At 44.0% G+C, this 19,194-nt stretch overlaps 1 protein-coding gene across 9 annotated transcripts in view; it reads left to right on the top strand.

The window, feature by feature from the left end:
* The window catches only part of vps8 (VPS8 subunit of CORVET complex), a 125,258-nt gene that overhangs the window by 59,652 nt on the left and 46,412 nt on the right, over positions 1-19,194 (top strand). For 6 of the 9 annotated variants that reach the window (XM_045207395.1, XM_045207398.1, XM_045207399.1 and 3 more), the window contains 11 exons: positions 373-492; positions 1,025-1,105; positions 1,269-1,351; positions 2,447-2,531; positions 2,632-2,820; positions 9,462-9,508; positions 9,815-9,971; positions 10,281-10,370; positions 10,624-10,806; positions 10,913-10,994; positions 11,081-11,163. In XM_045207395.1, the coding sequence (XP_045063330.1) occupies positions 373-492; positions 1,025-1,105; positions 1,269-1,351; positions 2,447-2,531; positions 2,632-2,820; positions 9,462-9,508; positions 9,815-9,971; positions 10,281-10,370; positions 10,624-10,806; positions 10,913-10,994; positions 11,081-11,163 (1,200 nt within the window). The remainder of the gene's footprint in view (positions 1-372; positions 493-1,024; positions 1,106-1,268; positions 1,352-2,446; positions 2,532-2,631; positions 2,821-9,461; positions 9,509-9,814; positions 9,972-10,280; positions 10,371-10,623; positions 10,807-10,912; positions 10,995-11,080; positions 11,164-19,194) is intronic. The other 3 variants (XM_045207402.1, XM_045207401.1, XM_045207396.1) reach the window with 1 other exon arrangement.

Genomic DNA, 19,194 nt, shown 5'->3' with positions numbered 1-19,194 from the left:
CTCCCTTCTCCCCCGTCTCTAACTGTTCTGCTCTGTTCTGCTCTGCTCTGTTCTGCTCTGTTCTGCTCTGCTCAGTTCTGCTCTGCTCTGCTCTGTTCTGTTATGTTCTGCTCTGCTCTGCTCTGCTCTGCTCTGTTCTGCTCTGTTATGTTCTGTTATGTTCTGCTCTGTTCTGTTCTGCTCTGTTCTGTTCTGCTCTGTTCTGCTCTGTTATGTTCTGCTCTGTTCTGTTCTGTTCTGTTCTGCTCTGTTCTGTTCTGCTCTGTTATGTTCTGCTCTGCTATGTTCTGTTATGTTCTGCTCTGTTCTGTTCTGCTCTGCTCTGTTCAGTTCTGCTCTGCTCTGTTCTGACCTCTCTGTCTCTGTCTCCAGGTGATGGTGGAGAACAGTGACTTCACTCCCTCTCAGGTGGGCTGTCTGTTTACCTTCCTGGCTCGCCAGCTGGCCAAACCTGACAACACACTCTTCGTCAACAGGAAGCTCTTCGATCAGGTGACCACTTAGAGCAGGAAGTCTCTCAGACAGGTCCTTGGGGAACCTCCAGCCAGTTTGGACTGGAGGAGATGTATTAGGAAGAGGTATTGTGATATGGGCGTTTTCCAGGTCATCTTCATTGCAGTTACTCACAACGCCTGTTACTAAACATCTTAGCAACCTGCATAAATATGATACAGTAATCATCTGAGAGGCGCAGTGCAACAAAGACGAACTGGAACGCAACCATTGTTTTTCATCATAAGATCTGTTATTTTCTATGTTAACGGAGTTATTCCCTTTATCAGGATTCTTCTCTGTGAATGTTAATTGGTCTCAAGCGAGGAGTTGGCACTTAGCACTTAGCTCAAAACAGCTGCTTCACACAGGAAGAGAGTAGATGTGTTTTTGCACTTAGTCATTCAATATTCTCAGTATAAAGCCTTACTGTAGTGTGTTACTGACTGGAGCAGTGTTGTGTGTTGTGTTGAGGTTGTGTCTTCCACTACAACTTTCTATTGAAACTGGGCAGTAGGAGAACCTGGAGCAGTGTTGTGGTTGTGCTGTTCCACAGGTTCTGGAGTTCCTGTGTAGTCCAGACGACGACTCCAGACACACAGAGAGACAACAGGTAGACTACTCTGTCACTATATAAGGCTCAGGACAAAAGCAGTGCACTATTTAGGAATTAGGGTGCTATTTCAGATTTACCCTAGGGCCCTTTTTCTGAGCGTAGCCTGTGAATTGGTCTGGTCAGGTCATGTGATCCAGTAGAGGCTGTGATTGGTTCCCAGGTGCTGTTGGAGCTGTTGCAGGTGGGGGGAGTGGTCCAGTTTGATGAGGGACGACTACTGGGACTGGCTGAGAAGGCGGAGTTGTGAGTATATCCTCTATTATCTCTCTCTCTCTCTCCCTCTCTCACTCTCTGTTCCTCCCTCTCTCTCTTTCACTCTCTGTTCCTCCCTCTCTCTCTTTCACTCTCTGCTCCTCCCTCTCTCTCTTTCACTCTCTGTTCCTCCCTCTCTCTCTTTCACTCTCTGTTCCTCTCTCTCTCTTTCACTCTCTGTTCCTCTCTCCCTCTTTCACTCTCTGTTCCTCCCTCTCTTTCACTCTCTGTTCCTCTCTCTCTCTTTCACTCTCTGTTCCTCTCTCTCTCTTTCACTCTCTGTTCCCCTCTCTCTCTCTTTCACTCTCTGTTCCCCTCTCTCTCTCTCTTTCACTCTCTGTTCCCCTCTCTCTCTCTCTTTCACTCTCTGTTCCCCTCTCTCTCTCTTTCACTCTCTGTTCCTCCCTCGCTCTCTTTCACTCTCTGTTCCTCTCTCTCTCTTTCACTCTCTGTTCCTCTCTCCCTCTTTCACTCTCTGTTCCCCTCTCTCTCTCTTTCACTCTCTGTTCCCCTCTCTCTCTCTTTCACTCTCTGTTCCTCCCTCTCTCTCTTTCACTCTCTGTTCCCCTCTCTCTCTTTCACTCTCTGTTCCCCTCTCTCTCTGTTTCACTCTCTGTTCCCCTCTCTCTCTCTTTCACTCTCTGTTCCTCCATCTCTCTGTTTCACTCTCTGTTCCCCTCTCTCTCTCTTTCACTCTCTGTTCCTCCATCTCTCTCTTTCACTCTCTGTTCCTCCATCTCTCTCTTTCACGCTCTGTTCCTCCATCTCTCTCTTTCACTCTCTGTTCCTCCATCTCTCTCTTTCACTCTCTGTTCCTCCATCTCTCTCTTTCACTCTCTGTTCCTCCATCTCTCTCTTTCACTCTGTTCCTCCATCTCTCTCTTTCACTCTGTTCCTCCATCTCTCTCTTTCACTCTCTGTTCCTCCCTCCCTCTCTCTCTTTCACTCTCTGTTCCTCCCTCCCTCTCTCTCTTTCACTCTGAGTTCCTCTCTCTCTCTATGAATATACTTTTTTATATTCAACCACTATCAACTGCTGGTCCCTATTTATCCCTCCCTCTCCCTCCTCCTCTCTCCTTCTCTCAGCTACCAGATCTGTGAGTTTCTGTATGAGCAGAAGCACCTGTATGATAAGATCATGGACTGCTACCTCAGAGACCCACTGAGAAAGGTAGTGTGCAGCAACCAACCCAGTAGAGAAACTCCCTGTACTTCTGAAGCTGACCATTGAGTGGATGAAGTTCACAGTGTGCTTATTGACATCTCAACAGGAGGAGATCTTTAACTACATCCACAACCTGCTGTCCATGCCTGGCTACAGCTCAGAGGAGAAACAGTGTGTCTGGGACAAGGCCCTGCTGCATATTGCGGAGCTGGTGACCCTTGACCCTGCCAAGTCAGCTGACCTGGTGGCCATGCATTTCCCTGAGGAAGTGCGACCCATCATCACCAAACTACATGTAAGCTGACTAGAGGGCCGACACGGGGATCATTCTCTCTCTCTCTCTCTCGCTCTCTCTCTCTCTCTCTCTCTCTCTCTCCCTCTCTCTCTCTCTCTCTCTCTCTCTCTCTCTCTCTATCTCTATCAATATGCCTCTCTCTCTCTGCCCCTCTCTCTCACAATTCAATTTAAATTCAAAGGGCTTTATTGGCATGGGAAACATATGTTTACAGTGCCAAAGCAAGTGAAATAGATAATAAACTAAAGTGAAATAAACAATAAAAAATTAACATTAAGTATTACACTCACACACGTTCCAAAAGAATAAAGACATTTCAAATGTCATATTATGTATATATACACAGTGTTGTAATGCTGCGCAAATAGTTAAAGTACAAATGGGAAAATAAACAGACATATGGGTTGTATTTACAATGGTGTTTGTTCTTCACTGGTTGCCCTTTTCTTGTGGCAACAGGTCACAAATCTTGCTGCTGTGATTGCACACTGTGGTATTTCACCCAGTAGATAAGGGAGTTTATCAAAATTGGGTTTGTTTTTGAATTCTTTGTGGATCTCTGTAATCTGAGGGAAATGTGTGTCTCTAATATGGTCATACATTTGGCAGGAGGTCAGGAAGTGCAGCTCAGTTTCCACCTCATTTTGTGGGCAGTGTGCACATAGCCTGTCTTCTCTTGAGAGTCAAGTCTGCCTATGGTGGCCTTTCTCAATTGCAAGGCTCTTCTCACTGCATAGTCAAAGCTTTCCTTAAATGTGGGTCAGTCACAGTGGTCAGGTATTCTGCCACTGTGTACTCTCTGTTTAGGGCCAAATAGCATTCCAGTTCACTCTGTTTTTTTGTTAATTCTTTCCAATGTGTCAAGTAATTATCTTTTTGTTTTCTCATGATTTGGTTGGGTCTCTCTGTCTGTCTCTCTCCCCCTCTCTGTCTGTCTCTCTCTCTCTCTCTCTCTCTCTCTCTCTCTCTCTCTCTCTCTCTCTCTCTCTCTCTCTCTCTCTCTCTCTCTCTCTCTCTCTCTCTCTCTCTCTCTCTCTCTCTCTCTCTCTCTCTCTCTCTCTCTCTCTCTCTCTTTCGACAAACACACACGGAGTCCCGCCACTGTCTGAATCAGCCTTATCTGCAGCGTGTAATTGGCTGGCTGTTATCGCCGTAGGAACGGGAGATAGGTGCTAATTGAAAACCTGGATTAGCGATGAGTCGTTTACTTTCCGAGAGAACGCTGCTGTGTGTGTGTGTGTTCATTTCATCTCTCTGATTCTGTTGTGTAGAGAGTGAAGGGTGTTTCCAGGAAAATCTGACAATGAAAGAAAATAAACAACTTTGTGATTGTTCCAAATTGCACACATAGGTGTAGCTAATGGGTTGCTCTAAAATATGTTATTATTGACCATGTAGGGCTGCCAACCTTTCCACTTAATAAGAATAACAATTGTATATGCCATTTAGCATTTTATCCAAAGCGACTTACAGGCATAAACTCTTGTTCTCTCTGTCGCTCTCTCCATTTCTCTAAATTCAATTCAATTTCAATTCAAAGGGCTTTATTGGCATGGGAAAAGTATGTTAACATTGCCAAAGCAAGTGAAGTAGATTGTAAACAAAAGTGAAATAAACAATAAATATTAACAGTAAACATTACACTCAGAAGTTCCAAAAGAATAAAGACATTTCAAATGTCATATTATGTCTATATACAGTGTTGTAACAATGTGCAAATAGGAAACAAGTACAAATGGGAAAATAAATAAACATAAATATGGGTTGTATTTACAATGGTGTTTGTTCTTCACTGGTTGCCCTTTTTTGTGGCAAAAGGTCACAAATCCTGCTTCTGTGGTATTTCACCCAATAGATAAGGGAGTTTATCAAAATTGGATTTGTTTTTGAATTCTTTGTGGGTCTGTGTAATCTGAGGGAAATATGTGTCTCTAATATGGTCATACATTTGGCATTAGGTTAGGAAGTGCAGCTCAGTTTCCACCTCATTTTGTGGGCAGTGGGCACATAGCCTGTCTTCTCTTGAGAGCCAGGTCTGCCTACGGCGGCCTCTCTCAATAGCAATGCTCAGTTAGTCTGTACATAGTCAAACCTTTCCTAAATGTTGGGTCAGTCACAGTGGTCAGGTATTCTGCTCTGTTTTTTTGTTAATTCTTTCCAATGTGTCAAGTAATTATCTTTTTGTTTTCTCATGATTGGGTTGGGTGTAATTGTGTTGCTGTCCTGGGGCTCTGTGGGGTCTGCTTGTGTTTGTGAACCAGCTTGCTTTGGGGACTCTTCTCCAGGTTAATCTCTCTGTAGGTGATGGCTTTGTTATGGAAGGTTTGGGAATCGCTTCCTTTTAGGTGGCTGTACAATTTAATGGCTCTTTTCTGGATTTTGATTATTAGTGGGTATCGGCCTAATTCTGCTCTGCATGCATTATTTGGTGTTTTACGTTATACACAGAGGATATTTTTGCAGAATTCTGCATACAGAGTCTCAATTTGGTGTTTGTCCCATTTTGTGAATTATTGGTTGGTGAGCAGACCCCAGACCTCACAACCATAAAGGGCAATGGGTTATAACTGATTCAAGTATTTTTAGCCAGATCCTAATATGTATGTCGCATTTTATGTTCCTTTTGATGGCGTGGAAGGCCCTTCTTGCCTTGTCTCTCATATCGTTTACAGTTTTGTGGAAGTTACCTGTGGCGCTGATGTATGTATAGTTTTTTGTGTTTTCTAGGGCAACGAGATGGAATTTGTATTTGTGGTCCTGTCAACTGGACCTTTTTTGGAACACCATTATATTTGTCTTACTGAGATTTACTGTCAGGGCCCAGGTCTGACAGAATCAGTGTAGAAGATCTAGGTGCTGCTGTAGTTGGGGACAGAAGCACCAGGTCATCAGCAAACAATAGACATTTGACTTCTGATTTTAGTAGGGTGAGGCCGGGTGCTGCAGACTTGACGTTGATATACAGTGGCAAGAAAAAGGATGTGAACCCTTTGGAATTACCTGGATTTCTGCATAAATTGGTCATAAAATTTGATCTGATCTTCATCTAAGTCACAACAATAGGCAAACACAGTGTGCTTAAACTAATAACACACACATTATTGTATTTGTCTTGTCTATATTGAATACATCATTTAAACATTCACAGTGTAGGTTGGAAAAAGTATGTGTACCCTAAAGCTAATTACTTCTCCAAAAGCTAATTGGAGTCAGGAGTCAGCTAACCTGGAGTTCAATCATTGAGACAAGATTGGAGAGCTGCCCTGTCCTATTAAAAACACTCACAAAATGTGAGTTTGCTATTCACAAGAAGCATTGCCTGATGTGAACCATGCTTCGAACAAAAGAGATCTCAGAAGACCTAAGATTAAGAATTGATGACTTGCATAAAGCTTGAAAGGGTTACAAAAGTATCTCTAAACGCCTTGATGTTCATCAGTCCACGGTAAGACAAATTGTCTATAAATGGAGAAAGTTCAGCACTGTTGCTACTCTCCCTAGGAGTGGCCGTCCTGCAAAGATGACTGCAAGAGCACAGCGCAGAATGCTCAATGAGGTTTAGAAGAGTCCTAGAGTGTCAGCTAAAGACTTACAGAAATCTCTGGAACACATAACATCTCTGTTGGCGAGTCTACGATACGTAAAACACTAAACGAGAATGGTGTTCATGGGAGGACACCACGGAAGAAGCCACTGCTGTCCAAAAAAACATTGCTGCACGTCTGAAGTTCGCAAAAGAACACCTGGATGTTCCACAGCGCTAGTGCCAAAACATTCTGTGGACAGATGAAACTAAAGTGGAGTTGTTTGGAAGGAACACACAACACTATGTGTGGAGAAAAAAAGGCCCAGCACACCAACATCAAAACCTCATCCCAACTGTAAAGTATGGTGGAGGGAGCATCATGCTTTGCAGCTGCTTTCCTGCCTCAGGGCCTGGACAGCTTGCTATCATCGACGGAAAAATGAATTCCCAAGTTTATCCAGACATTCTGCAGGAGAATGTAAAGCTATCTGTCCGCCAATTGAAGCTCAACGGAAGTTGGGTGATGCAACAGGACAACGACCCAAAACACAGAAGTAAATTAACAACAGAATGGCTTTAACTGAAGAAAATACGCCTTCTGGAGTGGCCCAGTCAACCCGATTGAGATGCTGTGGCATGACCTCAAAAGAGCGGTTCACACCAGACATCCCAAGAATATTGCTGAACTGAAACAGAAGGAATGGTCCAAAATTGCTCCTGACCGTTGTGCAGGTCTGTCCGCAACTACAGAAAACTTTTGGATGAGGGTCAACCAGTTATTAAATCCAAGGGTTAAAATACTCTTTCCACCCTGCACTGTGAATGTTTACACGGTGTGTTCAATAAAGACATGAAAACGTATAATTGTTTGTGTGTTATTAGTTTAAGCAGACTGTGTTTGTCTATTGTTGTGACTTAGATGAAGATCAGATCAAATTTTATGACCAATTTATGCAGAAATCCAGGTAATTCCAAAGGGTTCACATCCTTTTTCTTGCCACTGTATATGTTGAAGAGGGTGGGGCTCAAGCTGCATCCCTGCCTCACCCCACTCACAGCCCTGTGGAAAGAAATGTGTGTTTCTTTTGCCAATTTTAACCGCACATTTGTTTCTTCTTTTTTTCTATTTCATTTTTTTTAGGGGGTAGATCAGCTTTAATAATGCAGATAGAGTGTGACTTCCATCAATGTAATTGTCTGCATCACTTCCAATCCCCCATATATATTTTTTTCTCGCAAATATATATATATATATATATATATATATATATATATATACATACACACATATATACATATCCTTTATTTAAATATATTTTCCTTTAATACCTTTAAACCCCACCACCCCTTCCCTAACCACACTTGTTAGTTGTGTACACGTCGTACATGTTTTTCCCCCCAACTCCGCTTTCCATCAAGTTGAGGAAAAGCTTTCTTGAAATCAACAAAGCATGAGAAGAATTTGCCTTTGATTTGGTTTGTTTGTCAATTAGGGTGTGCAGGGTGAATACGTGGTCTGTCGTACGGTCATTTGATAAAAAGCCAATTTGACATTTGCTCAGTACGTTGTTTTCATTTAAGGAAATGTACGAGTCTGCTGTTAATAATGATGCAGAGGATTTTCCCAAGGTTGCTGTTGACGCATATCCCACGGTAGTTATTGGGGTCAAATTAGTCTCCGCTTTTGTGGATTGGGGATTGGGGTGGTCAGTCCTTGGTTCCAAATATTGGGGAATATGCCAGAGTTGAGGATGATGAAGTATAGCCAATTTGAATTTGTGGTCTGTATATTTTATAATTTAATTAATCAACACCACAGGCCTTTTTGGGTTGTAGGGTTTGTATTTTGTCCTGTAGTTCATTCAATTTAATTGGAGAATCCAGTGGGTTCTGGTAGTCTTTAATAGTGATTCTAAGGTTTGTATTTGATCATGTATATGTTTTTGCTGTTTGTTCTTTGTTATAGGGCCAAAAGGATTGGAGAAGTGGTTTACCCATACATCTCCGTTTTGGATAGATAACTCTTTGTGTTGTTTGTTTAGTGTTTTCCAATTTTCCCATTAGTGGTTAGAGTCTATGGATTCTTCTTAGGTTTTTGCATTCTTCATCAAACCATTTTGTCATTGTTGTTCATTTTCTTAGGTTGTCTGCTTGAAATGTTTAGATTTGACAGGGAAGCTGAGAGGTCAAATATACTGTTTAGGTTTTCTACTGCCAAGTTTACACCTTCACTATTACAGTGAAACGTTTTGTCCAGGAAGTTGTCTAAAAGGGATTGAATTTGTTGTTGCCTAATTGTTTTTTGGTAGGTTTCCACATTACTTTCCTTCCATCTATAGCATTTCTTAATATTATTCAGTTCCTTTGGCTTTGAGGCGTCATGATTGTGTATTGCTCTGTTCAAGTAGGCTATGATCTGATAGGGGTGTCAGTGAGCTGACTGTGAAGGCTCTGAGAGACTCTGGGTTGAGGTCAGTGATAAAGTAATCTACAGTAATACTGCCAAGGGATGAGCTATAGGTGTACCTACCGTAAGAGTCCCCTCGAAGCCTGCCATTGACTATGTACATACCCAGTGTGCGACAGAGTTGCAGGAGTTGGTTGTTTTGTCATAGTTGTGTCTCTCTACTCTCTCAATTCAATTCAAAGGGCTTTATTGGCATGGGAAACACATGTTTACATTGCCAAAGCAAGTGAAATAGATAATAAGCAAAAGTGAAATAAACTATACAAAATTAACTCTCTCTCTCTCTCTATCCTGCTATCTCTCCCTCTGTCCCTCTCTCTCTCTCTCTCTCTCTCTCTCTCTCTCTCTCTCTCTCTCTCTCTCTCTCTCTCTCTCTCTCTCTCTCTCTCTCTCTCTCTCTCTCTCTCTCTCTCTCTCTCTCTCTCTCTCTCCTGCTATCTCTCCCTATCTCTCTCCCTCTCTCTATCTCTCTATCCTGCTATCTCTCCCTCCCTCTCTATCTCTCTCTCTCTCTCTCTCCTGCTATCTCTCCCTCTCTCTCTCCCTATCCTGCTATCTCTCCCTCTCTATCTCTCTCTCTCTCTCTCGCTCTCTCTCTCTCTATCCTGCTATCTCTCTCTCTCCCTCCCTCTCTCTCTCTCTCTTTAGGATGATCACTTAGTGTTCCAGTTCCTGAGGTGTCTTTTGGACCCGAGGTAAGATCCTTGGTTACTGTGTTGGAGCATGGCAGAATGGGACATGTTTCATTTCCTGGTTAAATGGAAGCAGAAGTAGTGTTCAGTTCTGTTGTTGTATTGTTCTCTGATGATGTCACAAGACATGGCTAAGAAGACATGGGAGAAAAGAGGCTAATCCATAGAGGGCTGACTGAGGGTGTGGGTGGTGGAAGACATCAATATACTAGTTGTTGTGCTCTCTGGTCTGTTTAATAAACACAACATCCGTATTATTATCATTAGTATTATATTATTAGAGACATAATAATATATGTTATTATATAGTGCTACCTCCAGGGAAGGCCCTCATCCCCAGGCTCTCCTAAGAGTGAGCCCCGACCTGCATGAGCTCCACATGGGCTTGCTGTGCCGCTTTACTCCCCGGCAGCTCACTGACTTCCTCAAGGTCTCTCAGGACTACAGACTAGAGGAGGCCATCCAGGTAACATCCCTACACTATGTATGTATGTATAGCAGTGTGTGTGTGTGTACCTTTCTGTGTGTGTCTCTACTAGCAGTGTGTCTGTGTGTATGTACCTACCTGTGTGTCTCTACTTTAGACTGTTGACTCTGCATACCTTTAACCCTAATTCTCATAGGGGAGTCAAATCAATACCATTTCATAGACTGTAGCAGGTCCTAAATATTTAGCCACAGACCGAAACATACAGGGAGTGTCTCTCAATGCCCCTCCCTCCCTCCCTCCCTCCCTCCCTCCCTCCCTCCCTCCCTCCCTCCCTCCCTCTACTAGATAACAGAACAGTACCAGCTCCATGAAGCTACAGCCTATCTGTTGGAGAAGAAAGGTGATTCTCATGGAGCCTTCCAGGTCCTGCTTAAGGTATAACACCTTCAAAACATTATTTTAAGCTATACGTCATTTAGTTTCTAAGGTTATAACAAGAAAAAATGTATTTATTAGTCATGTTCTTTGAAATCAAGGGATATATCACATTAATTGATATTGCAGGAACCCTTACAGACTGGCTTTAAGCAATTCTGTTTGTACCTCTCTCTCTCTCTCTCTCTCTCTCTCTCTCTCTCTCTCTCTCTCTCTCTCTCTCTCTCTCTCTCTCTCTCTCTCTCTCTCTCAGACGCTGAAGGACAAACTCAGCGCTCTCACCTCAGAGAAAGAGGGAGCAGAGAAAAGGAGTGAAGAGGAGGGTGAGAGAGAGAGGGAGGAAGAGAGTCCTCTGCAGAGAGTGGAGGAGTCCTTGGGTGACATCATCGCTCTCTGTCACAGGAGCTCCCAGAGTCTCAACCAAGAACAGAGAGGGGTGTGTGTGCCTGTGTGTGTGTGTGTGTGTGTGTGTGTGTCTGTCTGTGTCGGTCTGTCTGTCTGTCTGTTTGTGTGTGGGTATAATAAGCTCTCCTCTCTATCAGGTGCTGTGGTTTCCTCTGCTAGAAGCTATGATGTCACCACAGAAGCTGCTCAAGGGACCGGACGCACGCCATACATCAGAGGGTGAATGCACACACACACACACACACACACACAGACACAAACAGACACAGACCTCTATATTAAAGTGTGTGTGTTTCTGTCCCCAGCATTGAAGGAGCTCACCATGAAGGTACTGAACAGTATGAGTAGTTTCATCCCCCTGCCTGCTATCATCCAGCGCATTCTACAGGTAATGACTTTCTCTCTCTCTCTCTCTCTCTCTCTCTCTCTCTCTCTCTCTCTCTCTCTCTCTCTCTCTCTCTCTCTCTCTCTGTCTCTGTCTCTGTCTCTGTCTCTGTCTCTGTCTCTGTCTCTGTCTCTATGTCTGTCTTTCTCTCTCTCTCTCTGTCTCTCTCTCTCCATCTCTCTCTTTCTCTCAATCCATCTCTCTCTCTCTATCCATCTCTCTCTCTCTATCCATCTCTCTCTCTCTATCACTCTCTCTATCCATCTCTCTCATCTCTCTCTCTATCCATCTCTCTATCCATCTCTCTCTCTATCCATCTCTCTCTCTATCCATCTCTCTTTCTCTTTCTCCCAAAGTTCAGACACAACGATATGATATGATATGTGTATGTATATACACTCCCATTCCAAAGTTTGGGGTCACTTAGAAATGTCCTTGTTTTCGAAAGAAACGCCATTTTTGGGTCCATTAAAATAACATCAAATTGATCAGAAATACAGTGTAGACATTGTTAAAGTTGTAAATGGCTATTGTAGCTGGAAACGGCTGATTTTTAATGGAATATCTACATAGGCGTACAGAGGCCCATTATCAGCAACCATGAGTCCTGTGTTCCAATGGCACGTTGTGTTTGCTAATCCAAGTTTATCATTTTAAAAGGCTAATTGCACATTAGCACATAACAGAGCATATGAGCGGAGTGGAGCGGTGAGAATCTCAGCTCCTCGCTCACGGAGCTGTTCACCCCTCCGCTCCCCGCTCAAAGCCACATCAGGCCAGTCCGCTCATTATCGCTCAGCGCTCAACGAAGTTTGCATCGCGCTCCACTCAAATCGCCCTCTCGCTCGCTCCAAAAAGGAAAAAAATCTGCATGTATTTCACTTTTAGCTTAAACCACAGCCTTACCTCCCAAAGAACTAAAGAGCAACGACAACATTTTCCAAATAGAAATGTTTTATTTCAAATTACAAATTAGGCCTAGCCTATGTAAGAAGGAATATACACAAAAAGTCCTGTAAAATTAAACGAATCAATGGGCCTAATTATATAAATAAAAATATACAGGCTATACATCAAAGTTTTAAAAGTAAATTAACTATTAGGCCAAAATTCTGATAACTGAACTTTTTACGCAGCTTGCACGTGGATTAAAATTAAAATAGTCTTATATCCATTGTCAAACTTTAAAATAAAATTTAAAAAAATGAATTGCTTTCCTTATCTACAGTTCTTTTGAGTTCACCTTCAAGAACACAAGTTTGGCCAATGTCTGAGGCTTCAGACTCATGCGGTGGTTTCTTGACAGCTGGCCAGCAGCGGAGAAAACCCTCTCTGCGCTCGCAGACCCGCTTGGGATGCTGAACACAATGCGAGCTACTTTAGCCAGGCGGGGAAAAGACGTGGAGTTTTCTTTCCAAAATCGAATAACATCTGCGTCTGGGTTCTGTCTCGGGGATGAGAGGTAATTTTCGACTTCACCTTTGGCGTCTCCGGTTATGCGTAGCTGCTCGCTGAAGTATGACCCGAACAGGCGAGCTCTTTTTGGTTCAGGCTCGGGATTCAGGTCAGCGGCGGGTGGGGTGTCTGTCTCGTGTGTCCCGCTGGGAGCATTCATTTCCTCAACTTCTTTTATGAGGAGGTCGCGGATCTCCCCGAGTTTGTTGCATACAGACTCATCTCGGATTATCCATTCTGTCTTGAAACGGGGATCTAACACTGATGCTAAAATGAGATGTTTATCAGTATAGTATATTCCATAGCGAATTGACACGTTTTTTGCCAATGTTTCTGCAAAAGCAGCGATGCCCATTGAAAGTGCAGCGTGAGTGTCATCGGTGAGCAGGGATTTGATTTCTGTGACAGCAGGGAGGATCATCCCCAGGTTCCCCAGCTCCTTCTGCATTTTGTCTGTGAGGTCTGCCAGTGGTGTCAGCACACCGACAAGGTGCGTCAGCTGCTGTACTTGATTCAGGGTGATGTTAGCAACATTAGACTTGAGTTTGTTTTGCCATAACGGGTCTTTTTGGAACAACCGGATTAACGACTGAATCATCCGCAGCTGGCTGCTCCATCGAGTGGCGCAGGCATTTGTGGGGCGGACACCTAATTGGTCGGTTTCCTCTGTGTTCAGGGTGCTCTTGCGTACACTTTTCACCAGGTGCCCGACTTTCACTAACAGCCTATTAATGTTGTCGTGCTCGTTAATGGCGTCTTTGATCGCCAGCTGAAGCATGTGAATGGGGCATCTCAGATGTAAATTTGACACAGTAAAGTACTGATTTATCATAGTTTCTACATTAGAGGTTATCACTTCCACATGGACTTGCGAGGGCGCAGGTGGTCCCTCATCCTCCTCTTCATGTTCTGCACTGCTGCTGGCATCCGCGGTCACTTCACCCTCCGCCTCCTCTTCAGTGCCAGGGAGGAGGTTAAATGCCTTGATCATGTTGCTGGCACTGTCAGTGACGACCCGAATCACACGTCGTTGCACGTTCCAATATTTCAGTACACTTTCATACTTTTGGTAAATACGATCTGCGGTATGGTGCCCCTGTATGTGCTCACAGCCCAACAAAACCGTGTGCCCCCGGAACGTCCCATCAATGAAACTGGCCACGATGCCAAGGAAGCTGTGCCCTCTTCTACTGGTCCAAATGTCCGCAGACAGAACGAGCCCATCACCATTTTGCAGTAGGTCTTGCAGTTTGGCTTCCATCTCTTCCAGGGCATGTGGCATGAGTGTGTCCCGTACGGTGTTGTAGCATGGGGGGGTGTAGCCTGGTTGAGCTGCGCTGGCGAAGTGTTGCATCCCATCGCGTTCTCCTTTACTCAGCGGTTCATAGTCCATGTAAATCATTTTAAAAAATGCTACATCCAGCTCTCTTTTTCTCTCCCTTGTTATGGTTGGGCCTTTGCGTGCAGTGAAGAAACTTTTGAATTCCTCAACCCTTTTCTCTTGTTGCTGCTGCTGCTCCTCTTGCTCTATAAAATACAAATTCATGGACGACACAAATTAAATTAAACAAACCATATATTAGGCCTACTTTGAATGACAAAACAAATTTGTTTGAATATTAGGCTATATTTACTTTACACTTTTGTTACAAGTTACCCTATTCAACTTGCTAACCTTTTGCTTTCTTCCCAGCGTGTTCACGTAGCACACTTTCGTGTTTTCGAGAGATGTGTCTTTTTAGATTCCAAAATGAATCTTTACTGACTGAAACGATGTCACCACATTCTTTTTCTTGAACCACATTATCATTGTTTGTTAGTTTTATATTAATAGTACACCTGTATGACTTCTCATTTTCCTTTTTGAAGTACTTGGTGAACTCCATTATTGAGCCGAGTTTTGACTGAAAATAGTCTACTGTTGATGACTGTGCAAGACACAGATGGATTCTGGGTCAGGCTTGAGCATGCTTCAGACTCGTGGTGTGAGCAGAGCGAAATTGGAGCGGGACATAGGGCGACGCTCTGTCCTTTTAAAAATGCCGCTCTGCGCTCTGTCCAAAATCCGTCCGCTCGCGCTCCCCGCTCGCTCCCGCTCCACTCCGCTCACATGCTCTGGCACATAATAATTTGCAATTATGTTAGCACAGCTGAAAACTGTTGTGCTGATTAAAGAAGCAATAAAACTGGCCTTCTTGAGACTAGTTGAGTATCTGGAGCATCAGCAATTGTGGGTTCGATTACAGGATCAAAATGGCCAGAAACAAAGAACTTCTTCTGAAACTCGTCAGTCTATTCTTGTTCTGAGAAATGAAGGCTATTCCATGCGAGAAATTGCCAAGAAACTGAAGATCCCGTACAACGCTGTGTACTACTCTCTTCACAGAACAGCACAAACTGGCTCTAACCAGAATAGAAAGAGGAGTGGGAGGCCCTGGTACACAACTGAGCAAGATGACAAATACATTAGAGTATCTAGTTTGAGAAACAGACGCCTCACAGGTCCTCAACTGGCAGCTTCATTAAATGGTACCCGCAAAACACCAGTCTCAACGTCAACAGTGAAGAGGCGACTCCGGGATGCTGACCTTGTAGGCAGAGTTGCAAAGAAAAAGCCATATCTCAGACTGGCCAATAAAAATAAAATATTAAGATGGGCAAAAGAACACAGACACTGGACAGAGGAAGATTGGAAAAAAGTGTTATGGACAGACAAATCGAAGTTTGAGGTGTTCGGATCACAAAGAAGAACATTTGTGAGACGCAGACCAAATTAAAAGATGCTGGAGGAGTGCTTGATGCCATCTGCCAAGCATGGTGGAGGCAATGTGATGGTCTGGGGGTGCTTTGGTGGTGGTAAAGTGGGAGATTTGTACAGGGTAAAAGGGATCTTGAAGAAGGAAGGCTATCACTCCATTTTGCAACGCCATGCCATACCCTGTGGACGGCTCTTGATTTGAGTCAATTTCCTCATACAACAGGACAATGACCCAAAGCACAGCTCCAAACTATGCAATAACTATTCAGGGATAAAGCAGTCAGCTGGTATTCTGTCTATAATGGAGTGGCCAGCACAGTCACCGGATCTCAACCCTATTGAGCTGTTGTGGGAGCAGCTTGACCGTATGGTACGTAAGAAGTGCCCATCAAGCCAATCCAACTTGTGGGAGGTGCTTCAGGAAGCATGGGGTGAAATCTCTTCAGATTACCTCAACAAATTGACTAGAATGCCAAAGGTCTGCAAGGCTGTAACTGCTGCAAATGGAGGATTCTTTGACGAAAGCAAAGTTTGAAGGACACTATTATTTATATAAAAAATCATTAACCTTGTCAGTGACTACATTTCCTATGCATTTTGCTATATTTCCTATTCAAACTAATTTCATGTATGTTTTCATGGAAAACAAGGACATTTCTAAGTGACCCCCAAACTTTTGAACAGTAGTGTATAACGGTATGATATGTGTATATACAGTGAGGGAAAAAAGTATTTGATCCCCTGCTGATTTTGTACATTTGCCCACTGACAAAGAAATGAGCAGTCTATAATTTTAATGATAGGTTAATTTGAACAGTGAGAGATAGAATAACAACAACAAAATCCAGAAAAACGCATGTCAAAAATTTTATAAATTGATTTGCATTTTAATGAGGGAAATACGTATTTGACCCCTCTGCAAAACATGACTTAGTACTTGGTGGCAAAACCCTTGTTGGCAATCACAGAGGTCAGATGTTTCTTGAAGTTGGCCACCAGGTTTGCACACATCTCAGGAGGGATTTTGTCCCACTCCTCTTTGCAGATCTTCTCCAAGTCATTAAGGTTTTGAGGCTGATGTTTGGCAACTCGAACCTTCAGCTCCCTCCACAGATTTTCTATGGGATTAAGGTCTGGAGACTGGCTAGGCCACTCCAGGACATTAATGTGCTTCTTCTTGAGCCACTCCTTTGTTGCCTTGGCCGTGTGTTTTGGGTCATTGTCATGCTGGAATACCCATCCACGACCCATTTTCAATGCCCTGGCTGAGGGAAGGAGGTTCTCACCCAAGATTTGACGGTACATGGCGCTGTCCATCGTCCCTTTGATGCGGTGAAGTTGTCCTGTCCCCTTAGCAGAAAAACACCCCCAAAGCATAATGTTTCCACCTCCATGTTTGACGGTGGGGTTGGTGTTCTTGGGGTCATAGGCAGCATTCCTCTTCCTCCAAACACGGCGAGTTGAGTTGATGCCAAAGAGCTCGATTTTGGTCTCATCTGACCACAACACTTTCACCCAGTTCTCCTCTGAATCATTCAGATGTTCATTGGCAAACTTCAGACGGGCATGTATATGTGCTTTCTTGAGCAGGGGGACTTTGTGGGCGCTGCAGGATTTCAGTCCTTCACGGCGTAGTGTGTTACCAATTGTTTTCTTGGTGACTATGGTCCCAGCTGCCTTGATCATTGACAAGATCCTCCCTTGTAGTTCTGGGCTGATTCCTCACCGTTCTCATGATCATTGCAACTCCACGAGGTGAGATCTTGCATGGAGCCCCAGGCCGAGGGAGATTGACAGTTATTTTGTGTTTCCTCCATTTGCGAATAATCGCACCAACTGTTGTCACCTTCTCACCAAGCTGCTTGGCGATGGTCTTGTAGCCCATTCCAGCCTTGTGTAGGTCTACAATCTTGTCCCTGACATCCTTGGAGAGCTCTTTGGTCTTGGCCATGGTGGAGAGTTTGGAATCTGATTGATTGATTGCTTCTGTGGACAGGTGTCTTTTATACAGGTAACAAGCTGAGATTAGGAGCACTCCCTTTATGAGTGTGCTCCTAATCTCAGCTCGTTACCTGTATAAAAGACACCTGGGAGCCAGAAATCTTTCTGATTGAGAGGGGGTCAAATGCTTATTTCCCTCATTAAAATGCAAATCAATTTATAACATTTTTGACATGCGTTTTCTGGATCTTTTTGTTGTTATTCTGTCTCTCACTGTTCAAATAAACCTACCATTAAAATTATAGACTGATCATTTCTTTGTCAGTGGGAAAATTTACAAAATCAGCAGGGGATCAAATACCTTTTTCCCTCATACAGTATCTCACAAAAGTGAGTACACCCCTCACATTTTTGTAAATATTTGAGTATATCTTTTCTGAAGAAATGACACTTTGTTACAATGTAAAGTAGTGAGTGTACAGCCTGTATAACAGTGTAAATTTGCTGTCCCCTCAAAATAACTCAACACAGCCATTAATGTCTAAACCGCTGGCAACAAAAGTGAGTACACCCCTAAGTGAAAATGTCCAAATTGGGCCCAAAGTGTCAATATTTTGTGTGGCCACCATCATTTTCCAGCACTGCCTTAACCCTCTTGGGCATGGAGTTCACCAGAGCTTCACAGGTTGCCACTGGAGTCCTCTTCCACTCCTCCATGACGACATCACGGAGCTGGTGGATGTTAGAGACCTTGCACTCCTCCACCTTCCGTTTGAGGATGCCCCACAGATATTCAATAGGGTTTAGGTCTTGAGACATGCTTGGCCAGTCCATCACCTTTACCCTCAGCTTCTTTAGCAAGGCAGTGGTCGTCTTGGAGGTGTGTTTGGGGTCGTTATCATGTTGGAATACTGCCCTGCGGCCCAGTCTCCGAAGGGAGGGGATCATGCTCTGCTTCAGTATGTCACAGTACATGTTGGCATTCATGGTTCCCTCAATGAATTGTAGCTCCCCAGTGCCGGCAGCACTCATGCAGCCCCAGACCATGACACTCCCACCACCATGCTTGACTGTAGGTAAGACACACTTGTCTTTGTACTCCTCACCTGGTTGCCGCCACACACGCTTGACACCATCTGAACCAAATAAGTTTATCTTGGTCTCATCAGACCACAGGACATGGTTCACGTAATCCATGTCCTTAGTCTGCTTGTCTTCAGCAAACTGTTTGCGGGCTTTCTTGTGCATCATCTTTAGAAGAGGCTTCCTTCTGGGACGACAGCCATGCAGACCAATTTGATGCAGTGTGCGGCGTATGGTCTGAGCACTGACAGGCTGACCCCCACCCCTTCAACCTCTGCAGCAATGCTGGCAGCACTCGTACGTCTATTTCCCAAAGACAACCTCTGGATATGACGCTGAGCACGTGCACTCAACTTCTTTGGTCGACCATGGCGAGGCCTGTTCTGAGTGGAACTTGTCCTGTTAAACCGCTGTATGGTCTTGGCCACCGTGCTGCAGCTCAGTTTCAGAGTCTTGGCAATCTTCTCATAGCCCAGGCCATCTTTATGTAGAGCAACAATTCTTTTTTTCAGATCCTCAGAGTTCTTTGCCATGAGTTGCCATGTTGAACTTCCAGTGACCAGTATGAGGGAGTGTGAGGGGATGACACCAAATGTAACACACCTACTCCCCATTCACACCTGAGACCTTGTAACACTAATGAGTCACATGACACCGGGGAGGGAAAATGGCTAATTGGGCCCAATTTGGACAGTTTCACTTAGGGGTGTACTCACTTTTGTTGCCAGCGGTTTAGACATTAATGGCTGTGTGTTGAGTTATTTTGAGGGGACAGCAAATTTACACTGTTATACAAG

This window comes from Coregonus clupeaformis, chromosome 24 (genome assembly GCF_020615455.1).
Source record: "Coregonus clupeaformis isolate EN_2021a chromosome 24, ASM2061545v1, whole genome shotgun sequence".
NCBI lineage: Eukaryota > Metazoa > Chordata > Actinopteri > Salmoniformes > Salmonidae > Coregonus > Coregonus clupeaformis.
This window is presented reverse-complemented; position numbering and strand designations above follow the sequence as displayed.